General features: G+C 50.9%; 1 protein-coding gene across 2 annotated transcripts in view; it reads left to right on the top strand.

Moving 5' to 3' along the window:
• The window catches only part of LOC130369706 (ATP-dependent RNA helicase DHX15), a 28,948-nt gene extending 19,886 nt beyond the window's left edge, over positions 1–9,062 (top strand). For both annotated transcript variants that reach the window (XM_056575201.1, XM_056575200.1), the window contains exons 10-14: positions 964–1,155; positions 3,750–3,872; positions 5,130–5,320; positions 7,151–7,320; positions 7,763–9,062. In XM_056575201.1, coding sequence (XP_056431176.1) covers positions 964–1,155; positions 3,750–3,872; positions 5,130–5,320; positions 7,151–7,320; positions 7,763–7,880 — 794 coding nt within the window. In that variant the 3' untranslated portion in view covers positions 7,881–9,062. The remainder of the gene's footprint in view (positions 1–963; positions 1,156–3,749; positions 3,873–5,129; positions 5,321–7,150; positions 7,321–7,762) is intronic.
• Positions 9,063–13,704: the final 4,642 nt, after the last annotated feature.

Below are 13,704 nucleotides of genomic sequence, written 5' to 3'. Positions count from 1 at the left end.
TACAAGAGGGCTAGGCAGGGGGTGGGGGGCGATCATTTGTTGTGTGACATTCTCGCCGAAGTGCTCTTCAAAGCCAAACGCGACGCAATGGGCATTTTAGCCTTTTCCTCCCATCGATTGCGTCCGCTGGTTTAATACATCGGGTTCTGGCGCGTCGCGGCGGTGGTCAATAGCTGGCCTCTGATGAGGGCCATGGCGTATGGATTGGGTTTCCACCACGTTACCAGTACTTGTAAATCAGACGGACCCATTCGCAACGGTAAGCAACGCGGCTCTGTGTGTGTAGGAGGGGGGGGGGGGGGGGGGGGGAGAGAAGTTAGCCTGATGCCTCCGATCGATGAGAAAAGACCTACCTGCTGATATGAAATGGGGGAATTACTCGAGAAATCAAAACAAAGGGAGCAAGCAGAGTGGCCGAGCTCCCGGTTGCATTTGAGTTAACGTGCGACCGGACGAAAGACGTGTGCGCTCGCTCGCTGAAGGTCAATAACTGCACCTCCAGAGATGAGAGAGAAATCGTATAACCAGGGGGGGGGGGGGGGGGGGGCGCCCTTTGTGCGGAGGCATTTAGTACAAGGTCCCCCCCGTAGTGATTGCATTAGCTACCCTGGATCGCCTTACCCACCCTCATCCAACTCTCCCCCCTTCATCCAGCCCTCCCCCTTATCCAGCCCTCCCCCTTATCCAGTCCTCTCCCTCATCCATCCCCCCCCATCAAGCCCTCCCCTCTCATCCAGTCCCCCCCCCTTCATCCAACCCTCCCCCCTCATCCAACCCTCCCCCCTCATCCAACCCTCCCCCCTCATCCAACCCTCCCCCCTCACCCACTCCAGGTAGCTTGGACCGCCCTGCTCTCTTCCAAAATCCATTTGCACGTATTTATTATCTCCGTCCCTTGCACCGTGTTGATGTCCACCAATCCACTCTGACTGATGACCTCCTCCTCCTCCCCCCCCCCCCCAGCCCCGGAGACTCTGATGCGGGCGCTGGAGCTTCTCAACTACCTGGCGGCGCTGAACGACGACGGGGACCTGACGGAGCTGGGCTCCATGATGGCCGAGTTCCCCCTGGACCCCCAGCTGGCCAAGATGGTGATCGCCAGCTGCGAGTTCAACTGCTCCAACGAGATCCTCTCCATCACCGCCATGCTGTCAGGTAACGCCCCAGGGCTGGCTCCCTCCGCCTCCTCGCCCCCCACCCCCACCCCCGCCGGGCCCCGTGGCCCGCGTAGAGGCCCCCTTCTGGCTGTCCGGGACCTCCACTCGCCCCCACGGAGTCCAGGCCAGAGCGGGGGTGTTAGGCAGAGACCCCCCTGTCCTCTGTGGTAATCTCAGACTAACAGTATGCCAACAACTTCAAGCCTGGTATGAATGGGCCAGTGTTTTGTTTTATTTTAGTTGTAGAAATGTAATTTGAATTAAGGGTCTGACGTATTGACTGTTGTTTTGGGGGTTTTCGTTTAGTATGAAAGTTTTTCTTATTTTTTATAAACAAATAATTTTGTATTTTTGCCGCGGTCAGACGATGCTCTTACCTAGCATTGCTGCTATGGACCTGACTGGTGACGTCGCATATGTACCGCGGCCCACTTTGACCACTCTGCCTGATGAAGCACAGCGTGCCTCCATGTGATGATTCTCATTGGTGTTCCTCTGCCGATGTATTCTCCATCCGCGGTTGTTAACGAGCGGCGTGTGTTGTGGGTAGACCACAACCGCTGGCTGGGTTTGGGACCGCCGCCAGAGAGAGGAGAGGAGAGGGGGGGCTGGGTTGTGGGGGCTGCCGCCTCCACCTGACGACGTTCCCGGCTGTAGTACAGCTCTCTAGCTAACCAGCGGGCTAACGGTGGACCTCACATACATGGACGTACATGGAAAGGGCTTTAGGCTTTCAACGGCCGCCATATTGGAGAGGTCAAGATTCTTTCAATTTAATTTTGTTTGTGTAGCCCTTAATCCCAGGTTCAGTCTCAAAGGGCTTAACGGGCCGTTTACTTATGACCCCCCCCCCCTCCCCCCCCCCAACCCTAGACCCCCAGAGGGGAAGAAGAAACGGCCTTAATAAGCAAGGAAGAAACCCTTGAAAATAAAAAGGAAGAGTGAGTTGTTTTTTATATTTGTATTATATCTATTTTATCAAAGCTGGAAAACCGCCGCTTCCCTGTTGACTTTGCTGGCCAGTCTTGGCCTCTCCAAAATGTCGGATCGAAGCATGTCTCACAGCCTTCATCACGTGCTAATCAGTATCAGCGCGGTAGCCTTGCTGTTGGTTCATCCAGCGTCTATAGGCTGGTGTGAGGCATGGCTGGGGACCGGGGTGTGTGGACTGATGTATAGGGAGACAGGGCTGATGCATTGGGAGGGGTGGACAGATGTATAGTGTGTTGTAGTTTCTCAGCGTTTGACGTTTGGCTCGATAGCTCACGGTTGTTGCCTTCGCTCGCCGCTGGCTTTGTCTTCATCAGTCTGACTGGATCCTAACCACACTCTATATCTCAGCGTTCTCCCCGGCCTGCCATGGTGATGAGGTCTGTGTGTGTGTGTTTGGGTTCCTTCCCGGTCTGTGTATGTACGCAGAGCCCTGGCCCCTTATCAAGTCAAGTTCTTTCATTGTCAAATGCACAACAAAACGGGCAAAGCAGTCATAGCTGGAAATGATTTTTTTTTGTGTCCAAAACTCTCCTGAACAATGCTATAATATGAAATAAAATAAAATAGAATAACACAGGCGACGAGCGATATAGGATGACAGACGTTGTTTGAATTCACTTTTGGCATGTTTCTTTAAAATTTCCTCGAAGCCGTAAGTGGAAGACTCTTGTTTCTCTTCAGGGGATCCTTGGAGGGTGTTTTGTCCTGTGCTTTTGGACATCTTTGTGCTGCAGCACGAACTGCATAGGTTTACTTCTTGGCTTGTCAGAGCAAGTATCCTTCTCCCTGCATTTATATTTATTCATAGCTGCAGATGGTGATCAGAAGTGGCTTAATGGTGGAATTAAGAGTGTTGATAGTTCTGCAAACGCCCCTTTGCATTGTCTACAAGCTAGCTCTCCTTTCCCAGACGGCAAACACGCATCTCGGATTTGAAGGCATCTCCTAGAGACACAGCCACGGGATAAGTGATACATTCTTTGTCTGCGGTTGTTATAAGACGGAGTGCGTGCTACACTCGTCCACGGCCACCTTACGCCTCATGCCCACTGCATCCGTCCGTTGACTGATCCCCATTGACTTTGAATGGGGACGGACGCGCAATGCATTGTGGATCCGTGCGCTGAAGGCTCTGTCAAAAAGTTGAGAAATGTTCAACTTTTTCGGCAGCGACGGATCCTTCATCCAATCAGATTGTGTATGCAAATGTAAGCACTGTGACACTACTCGGGCTCTGACGACCCTGGGAACCTCCCCCATCCGTCAGCCACGCCTTCTGAGTCCTTTGACCGACGGTGCAGTGGGCACGAGGCGTTAGCCTTCCTCGCGAGAGAAAGATGCCGTCCACTCACTCTGAACGTCCGTCCGTCCGTCCATCGCCCCCTCACTCCCTCCCTCACTCTCCCACCTCTCTCTCTCTTTCGGCTGGCGCCCCGGGCGCCGTGTGCAGGGGGGTGGGGGGTGGGGGGGGTCAGGGCCCTGCGAGCTGCCTCTGAGCCTCTCTGCTAGTCCCAGAGAGGCGTTATGTTGCTCCATGCGGGAACTGCTTAACTCACGCCCGCGGGCGGCCGTGTTGGGGCCCACACCAACCCTGTTTAGTCCCACAGTGCTTCATGCGCCCCACCGAGGCCCGCAAGGCGGCGGATGAGTCCAAGATGCGCTTCGCCCACATCGACGGGGACCACCTGACGCTGCTCAACGTCTACCACGCCTTCAAGCAGAGTAGGTCCAACACGCGCTCAGTCGCTGAGACACACTCACTCTCACACCCTGAGGCACTCACACACTGAGACACTGAGACATTCACTCCCTGAGACACTCACTCACTCACTCAGACACTGACTCACTCACTTACACACTGACTCACTCACTTACACACTGACTCACTCAGACACTCACTGACTCACTTAAACACTGCCTCACTCACTTAGACACTGCCTCACTCACTTAGACACTGACTCACTTACACACTGACTCACTCACTTAGACACTGACTCACTTACACACTGACTCACTCACACACTCACTGACTCACTCACTTACACACTGACTCACTCAGACACTCACTGACTCACTTACACACTGACTCACTCACTTAGACACTGACTCACTTACACACTGACCCACTCAGACACTCACTGACTCACTTACACACTGACTCACTCACTTAGACACTGACTCACTTACACACTGACTCACTCACTTAGACACTGACTCACTTACACACTGACTCACTCACTTAGACACTGACTCACTTACACACTGACTCACTCACTTAGACACTGACTCACTTACACACTGACTCACTCACTTAGACACTGACTCACTTACACACTGACTCACTCACTTAGACACTGACTCACTTACACACTGACTCACTCACTTAGACACTGACTCACTTACACACTGACTCACTCACTTACACACTGACCCACTCAGACACTCACTGACTCACTTACACACTGACTCACTCACTTAGACACTGACTCACTTACACACTGACTCACTCACTTACACACTGACTCACTTACACACTGACTCACTCACTTACACACTGACTCACTTACACACTGACCCACTCAGACACTCACTGACTCACTTACACACTGACTCACTCACTTAGACACTGACTCACTTACACACTGACCCACTCAGACACTCACTGACTCACTTACACACTGACTCACTCACTTAGACACTGACTCACTTACACACTGACTCACTCACTTAGACACTGACTCACTTACACACTGACCCACTCAGACACTCACTGACTCACTTACACACTGACTCACTCACTTAGACACTGACTCACTTGCACACTGACTCACTCAGACACTCACTCACTCTGAGGTAACCAGAAGTACATTTTCATCAGAAGCGTCTGCTGCTCTTTCATCCATACCTCGGCCCTGCCCTCCTCATTGCCTGCCATTAACCGTCCCTCCCCTCTCCCCCCCCTCCCCCCCCCCCCCCCAGACCACGAGGCGACCCAGTGGTGCTACGACAACTTTGTGAACTACCGCTCGCTGATGTCGGCGGACAACGTGCGCCAGCAGCTGTCCCGCATCATGGACCGCTTCAGCCTGCCGCGCCGCAGCACCGAGTTCACCAGCCGCGACTACTACATCAACATCCGCCGGGCCCTGGTCACCGGCTTCTTCATGCAGGTCAGTGGAGGGGCGGGGCCTGGGGGTTAAGGGGGCGGGGCCTGGTCACCGGCTTCTTCCTGCAGGTCAGTGGAGGGGCGGGGCCTGGGGGGGTGAGGGGGCGGGGCCTGGTCACCGGCTTCTTCATGCAGGTCAGTGGAGGGGCGGGGCCTGGGGGGGTGAGGGGGCGGGGCCTGGTCACCGGCACAAGGCAGAGCCAAGTGGCTGTCCCGGTTTCTCGCGTGATTTTTTTAATACTTTTTTTTGGGGGGGCCGGTTTTTGGAAAGGAGTAAGTTGTAGGTACGTCTCATCGCTGGTTGATTGATTGGAATATGCGTCCATTTTGTTGCTATCTTGTTTATGATCTTCCTGTTTTGTGTGGATCTTCTGGATGTCACGGTTTTGATGTTTTTTGGGGCTTTGGGGAAGAGGAAGGCCTCACCATGGCAACAAATCCTAGTGGTTCTTTGGACGAATCCCAGATCAGAAGACGGATGCCATAGTGCCTTTAGGCCATAGTGATGGGGTTTTCGCTTACCAACCCTCTCCCTGTCACCGCGTTGATTAATGGATCTAAATCATTTGCAGCGTACCGTGAAGCAACGTAAATAACAGCGGATTAAAGTGTGCGCAAATATGGGCATTTTGATTTAAACACGCAGCACCGAATTAGGTTAATTTACTCACCGCACAGGGAAACAAATGGCATTTTCACCGAGGTTCCTTTGCTGCCGTTACCAGAGAAAAGAGGGGGGGGGGGGGGGGGGCGCATGACAAGTTGAGTTACGACATTAATATTTAAATATTTGTCAACATTAACCTTTATCGGGGAGACAAATTTGCGGCCCTGTGTTCAAGTTTGCAGGGCGTTGGGAGTTTGTGTCTTTGTTTGAAAAGGTCTTTATTGAGACTGATTGGCCGGGCTAATCACAGCAGCCTCACCGGTCGCTGCAAAGCACAGCCCCTCGCTCTCTCGCTCTCGCTCTCTCTCTCCGGCAGCTCTGAAACCAGCCCGGTCGGCTTGGCCTTAAATGCACTGACGTGTATATTCTGTTCTCTGCTTGTTTGTTTAGCGTCGGATTGTTTGGCTTAGCTGTAATTAAAAATCTGTGCGTGTAAAGTGAGAGAGTGCAAGATGTGAGGGAATGGCTGTTGCCTGTGTCGTCTGAGCGTGGAGGGTCTCCCCTGAGCAGCGCAGACAAACGATGGAGCAGACGCTCAGCGAGGACCCAGGCACCAGGACCGGGCTCAGGATCGTGGTTTAAATGCAGCTTTGTTGTTGAGCACGGACGAGATCCCCTGAGCTCAACCCTACCTCCAGCCTAGCCTCCTCCCTCAGACCCTAGCCTCCTACCTCAGACCCTAGCCTCCTACCTCAGACCCTAGCCTCCTACCTCAGACCCTAGCCTCCTACCTCAGACCCTAGCCTCCTCCCTCAGACCCTAGCCTCCTACCTCAGACCCTAGCCTCCTCCCTCAGACCCTAGCCTCCTCCCTCAGACCCTAGCCTCCTCCCTCAGACCCTAGCCTCCTCCCTCAGACCCTAGCCTCCTCCCTCAGACCCTAGCCTCCTCCCTCAGACCCTAGCCTCCTCCCTCAGACCCTAGCCTCCTTCCTCAGACCCTAGCCTCCTCCCTCAGACCCTAGCCTCCTCCCTCAGACCCTAGCCTCCTCTCTCAGACCCTAGCCTCCTTCCTGGTCCTCTTCGGACCGCTGAGCTCTTCTTCCCAACATTTCGTTCTGGACGTTCCGGTTCCCCAAAGCAGCCTTCTTCTCCGCTGTCAGCTCAGTGCTGCTGTTCAGGTGTCCTGATCCTTGACTCTCCGCCCTCTCTCCCCCCTCCCTGCTCAGATCGCCCACCTGGAGCGCACGGGCCACTACCTGACGGTGAAGGACAACCAGGTGGTGCAGCTGCACCCCTCCACAGTGCTGGACCACAAGCCCGAGTGGGTGCTCTACAACGAGTTTGTGCTGACCACCAAGAACTACATCCGCACCTGCACCGACATCAAGCCAGAGTGGTGCGTCTCACACACCCACAACACAAGCGCACACATTCACTCTCACTCACTCACTCACTCAGACACTCACTCACTCACTCTCACTGTCTCAATCAGACTCTCAATCAAACTCTCACTCACTCACTCAGACTCTCAATCAACCAATCAAACTCTCACTCACTCACTCAGACTCTCAATCAACCAATCAAACTCTCCCTCACTCAGACTCTCAATCAAACTCTCACTCACTCACTCAGACTCTCACTCACTCAGACTCTCAATCAAACTCTCACTCAGACTCTCAATCAACCAATCGAACTCTCACTCACTCAGACTCTCAATCAAACTCTCACTCACTCATTCAGACTCTCGCTCACTCAAACACTCACTCACTCAGACTCTCCCACCCTCCCCCACTCCTCCCTTCACTGACTCCCTCTCTGACTCCCTTTGTCTCCCCCAGGCTGGTGAAGGTGGCCCCCCAGTACTACGAGATGGGGAACTTCCCCCAGTGTGAGGCCAAGAGGCAGCTGGAGCGCATCGTGGCCAAACTCTCCACCAAAGAGTACACCCAGTACTGAGCGACCCTGCCACCAGTACTATCACCACCAGTACCACCACCACCAGTACCACCACCACCAGTACCACCACCACAACAGAGTCGTTCCCGCAACAGCTGTACAAAACCAACACCAGAAGTCTTCTTCTGAGCACTGTTTTATTATTTAGTAGCGGTTATTCCTTTGTTTTCCGTCTCCTCTCCGTGCGGTGTGACATGTGGTGTCACGACGGTCGATTCGTGTTTTTTATTATTTCAAGGTTTTTCTTCCCCCCCCCCCCCTCCCAGCTACCCTGCAGATTCAACACGAGTGCATTTTTTTTAATAAACCCCGGAGAAAAAATGTGTTCTAGTGGTTGCAAATGACGGGCCTGTCACAGCGTTTCTGTCACAGCGTTGCCAAGGATCAACATTCCTCAAGAGAAATGCTAATGTGTTCAACGATCCCCGGTTAAACATCGGCTGCGGCGGCGGCGGCGGCGGCATCCTGCCGCGTTGCTCTGCTTAAAGAACTGCTCAACGCTATTAATCTGAGCTCCCGGTTCCTTTGGACGGAAGTGTATTTTGATTGTAGGTATAAGGAATATTTTCTTGTGTCAAGGAGACTTTCGGAAGAGTGCACTGATGGTTCAAGTTTCATGTCAACTGTTCAAATTAATAAAACTGTCTTTGTAGAAAAAGAATATGTGTTCGTCTCTTCTTTTTATTTATCTGTTTTTACGGGGTTGATGTTATGCCACCAGGTGTGTGTATGGTTCGTGATTTTTTTCATTTGGCTTTTCCTGAGTTTTAGTGATGTCACAAGTAGGCATGTCCATCTAGATGTATGTTGGATAGATCAGGCTACCCAGTGGACTGCAGCAAATGTTGATCATCTATCCAGTATAGATCTAGGGTGACACGCCCACTAAAACACAGGAAAAGGCAGATTTATAAACTGCTTGTAACAGGTTCCACTCACACCTGGTGGCATAATATCACGCCTTTAAAAAAATCTCGACTATCCCTTACCACATTTACTAACGCAAACCAAATAATTGCTTTCATAGCATCTTTCGGGAATACCAACCTGAGATTTTAACAAGATCAGCTTATATTCCACGATACAGATGGTTGCTCAGTTAAACGTTAGCATTTGCTTTTAGAGTAAAATGAATTTAACAACTTACCACAACGTGTTGCAGCAAATACGACAAAACTCCAACCCAAAGTCTGGAGTGAGTCTGTGGGTCAGCATCCCCCATGAGGGGAGTCTAGATCGGCCGAGCGAGAGATCTTCACAGGGAGGGGGATTGGAACGGGTGGCATCAGAAGATGTACCGCCACCCACTGAAGCTCAGACCGCCCTGCATGGGGTCCCAGAGCCTCCCCCCCCCCCCCAATAGATTGAGTCCAAAGAGCGACCGGCGCCCCATGTCACGGCACCCTGCTGGAGGCTTCAAAAACTCACAGAAGTATTTCCGTCGACTGTCCCTAGGTCCGGCTTGTTTCTGCCGGAGAAAACGTTTCATTTGGAGCTGCTTCTACTTTGACTAGTGTGCCTGCAAGAGAAACGTGGGGCCAGCCCATGACACCGCTTGTAACGCTTCAAACTATTGAGTGAGGAACAGCTAATTACTCGCTAATAGTTTGATGCATTACAACCAGTGGCAGGTCTCCGTTTTGGTGAGAAAGGCTTTTAAGAATACAGGATTTTCAACGCAGAATAGGGAACCTGAAAGAGGGACATTTTACAGAGCCACAAAGCCAGCCAAGGGTTATTTTATAATGTCTGTTTGGACTGCAGTCCAACGTGTGTCTTCCATCGTCCACACGGTTGGGAGACTGGTTTTGTAAAATTGTCTGGCCCTCTGGTTCAGAACGCACACAGAACCACGGAACGGTTGTCCAGGGAGGGATTCTGCGGCGGTGAGAAGCCGATGGAAAACCCATTAGTTTGAGTTGATGTGGAAATTATGTGGAATTGATTTTGAGGTAGAAACATTTCCCCCCCCCCCCCATGCTCAATACATCCCATTGATTCAAAGCTGCCATAATTACAAAAGGAAATCATTGCTTCTCCAAGTCATGCGTTCTTAATGTCCGAGAAAGAGGCGCCACTGTTTGGGGAGAATTTTCTTTTCGGGCCCCGCAAATGTCAGATTATCTTACGTTAACATGTTTTGGAGGAGACTAAAAACGTTACCGAGGCGTGCATGAGTGGAATTGATCACATAGAAGTGGGGAGCGAGCGTTCCGTCGCATCGATTATTGACCGCTTATATTCAATCAAAATGTAAATGACACACAATACCACAGGGCAGTTTGGGGTCAGGGGGTTAGAGCCCTGCGGTTGTTCTGGGCTCATTATTCTCAGCGGCCGAACCCCAGACTGATTTTCCTTTCGCTAGTTAGATTCTCATCCCTGCTGATGTCAGTGATGGTTTCATGGTTATGATTGGCCTTATCTAACAGACCCTCACCCCACCTCCCTCCCATATGCTGACAACCCAAAAGTAAAACCTGCCCCGCTTTCGCTTTGTTTAGGTCACAAAAAGAGCGGAAATCAACACCTCCGGTAGCAACCTCTTGACGATGATCATGATGAAGAATGAAGCGGGCTGGGGATTCTTCATCTTCATCATCGGCATCCTCGTCTCAGGCTGTGATGGGGGGGAGGGCTTACTGTGGAAACACCACACACACACACACACACACACACCCCGAATCCTTAATGCCACAGACAGGTGTGTTATCTACACCACAAAAGGACAAGCACACCCAAGCCAGCGAGAAGATGGCGAGTGCAATGTGACAAATCCATCTGTCCCGCTTTGAATTTGTATGCTAATTTAAAGTAATAGCTCCTCTGGTGACAGGGCAGGGGAACAATTCAATCATAGCATCTCTGACAGTTACCTGTGGAAGAGGAGTGTGCGCGGGTGCCACCAGGTTAGCCCTGATAGATTGGCTATATTGTGTGTAGGAGGGGGGAGTGGGGGTGCTTTGCTTCCTGTGTGAATAAAAAAAAAAACGTCTACCTAGTTGAAGTGAGTGGCAGAGGAGTTGCCATGTGCGGAAATGTGCAGGCTCTCTTAAAGTGCGTTGACGGACAGATGGACAACACACGCCCCCTCGCTGGTGTAACACTGATGTGATTGGTCGCCGCTATTTAACTCCCGCCTCCGCCTCTTCAGTCCTCCTCTACAGATGTGTGTGAGGGACAGAAGTGTCCCCTCGAAGAAAAAAAAAGATGCACACTGGTGCATGTATTTGTCTCACAGGGTTGTGTTTCTGGGGTGGTGCGGGAGATGTGGGGTTATCCTTTAAGGTGTCATGATGAAGAGGACATAGCAAGCCACCCACATCAGAGACCGCATACTGGGTGGATTCTGGTGTTCTGCCAATCTCTGCTACTACTCAGATCTTGCCCCCTAGTCGTTCTGCGCATGTGCATGACAATATTGACCCGTGGTGTAGTAGTGGTATAAAATACACAAACTGTACCCCTGAATTCTTCTTACAGTGAACATGGAGTGAGTAGTGGTGTAAAATAACGTTCTGTGGCCGGATCGTCATCTGATGGAGGATACAGATCTACAGATCGAAACCAAAACACATAAGGGAGCATTTTTTGATAGGGTAAAAATGCTACCTTATGTGTTTGGTAGCGTATGTATGGTACAGTATGTGTATTTTACAACGGATCCATAGTGTGGTCATGCGCAGAACCACTAGGTAGCACGATTTGAGAGGTAGCCTAGATTGGCAGAACACCGGACAACGCAGAGAGGGGAGGAACCAATGTGGCGTGCGTTCTGCGTGCCCCCGGCTAGACACTCTGATGTATTCGGTGGCGGCTCGCCTCTCTCTGCCAGACCCGTATGGGGGGCCTCATAATCTTTAAATTAATCTACAGAGGGGGACAGATTATGGCTGATGGTGACCGAGAGATACGGGCCAAAGAAAACGGCGTTGTTCCGTGGGCTGGCCTTGTGCTCTCCGACGGCTGTGACACCACAGGGCCCTCTGTGCCTTTTGGGGCCCTAGCTTGTATACGCCAGGTTTTAATTTTGTGCCATTTATTGGAAAGACGTTTTATCAATGCGATTTGATAAAATAATGATGTTAAGTACATGGAGGCTTGTAATTATGGAAGTACATGAAGTCTGGGTACAACCCAGGTTGGGGACGAAGATAAGGTGTCTATGGATGCTTTGTGGCTTCTTGACTGTGGCTTGCGTTTGAGTGACTATACGCTACTTCTACGACTGATAAACTTCTTCGTTCATTTATTGTGTCTCGTCTTCAACACATTTGGGGAGCCATTTCCAGTTTCACTCAAGTGGAATTGTCTTGAATTGTTTTATATATTTTTTTAGAATTGTTTTATTTATAGATTTTTTCCATCTGTTGTATGGTTATCGAATTATATCTTGGATGACTTCAAGAAGAACCAAGACCCCCCAAGACTCTTATGAATGTCTAACTCCTCATTGGCTGATCACCTGCCTGTCTGTCTGAGGCGGGAACACCTGTCAACCGGAAGGGGCGTGTCCACCAGGAGGGGCGTGTCCACAGAGCCCTGCTGAGGGCTTTCCCTGCGTTCCATCACCCATACCACCATCATACAAATTTGCATGCCAGAAACAGATTTAGGGTGTGTTCGAAACCACCTACTTGCTTCCTACTCTTACTAACTATGACGTCAAATTGAGTAAGCAGAACGTAGTAAGCGAGTTTTAGGTAAGCGAGTAGTATCCGAATGTTTTCTACTTACGGAAAGATTTTGTGTAAGCATCGCTAGCTTACTAGACGTACTCAACTGCCCCAGAATGCACTGCGTCTATTCAAAAGAACAATGGAAGCAACGGCGCTAAACGGGGAGCCGCAGCAGCAGACCCCACAGCCATACCGATGTAATTGTTTAATAATTGTTTTTAACATATCACCGCAAATCCTTAGGTTGAAGATGTACTGTGACGTTAAATGTGACGTTTATATATTTATTTATAATATTTATTAACGGCGACCGGCCGGTAGGTTATTGACACGTCATTTGATTCACGTCATCTGAGGTGGTTAAGTAAGAACGTTCTTCCGAACCTAGATTACTCAAAATGGATTACTCAATCATTATTTAAGAATTCGAGTAGTAAGCCAAGTATTGAGTAGGTAGTAAGTAGTAATTAGTAAGTCATTTCGAACACACCCTATGTTTGTCCAAAAAAATACTTAGGGAAATGCAGTATGCCAAAAATACCAGGATGTTGTACGTACTACATACGGTCGCAATTCGCAGTATGCAAGCAATTTAGGCTCTTCTTACCCACAATCCTCTGCAGCATAAGATACATGGGCTGCAGCACTACAGGTGGGCTGATAAGTGACATCACTTGCATGTTTTGTATGCTTGCAAGCTGGGTGCAGCAGTGCCTACTGTATAGTAGCTGCAGCACCGTAGGCGCACAAGAAAAAGGATGCGATTTGGAGTTAAAAAAACAACAGCCTTGTGTTTTCAACCAGAGCCGCACACTTAATGAGTTCAGTGAATCACAATCTGTCGGATCCCAGCGCTCACCGCAGACCTGTTGACGTTGCAGAGCCACGACCACCTTGACGTTTATAAAGTTGATCAAACTCTCTCTCTTAAAAATTAAAGACACACATGAACCGGGACCGAGTCCAGAAGAGGGACCCCGTCCACCGTCCCGGACCGGACCCCCCCTGGCTCCGATCCGAGCCGTCCACGTGACAGCAAACCAGGCAGCAGCACGCACACACAGCACAGCTCGGTTCGACGTCGCCGGTACCGGAGCCGGAGCCAGCGCACACACAAACCCACCCACGGCAGCAGCACGGCGGCC

Source organism: Gadus chalcogrammus, chromosome 17 (genome assembly GCF_026213295.1).
Source record: "Gadus chalcogrammus isolate NIFS_2021 chromosome 17, NIFS_Gcha_1.0, whole genome shotgun sequence".
NCBI classification, from domain to species: Eukaryota; Metazoa; Chordata; class Actinopteri; order Gadiformes; family Gadidae; genus Gadus; species Gadus chalcogrammus.
Note: the sequence above shows the minus strand (reverse complement) of the source record. Positions and strands in the feature narration are given on the sequence as shown.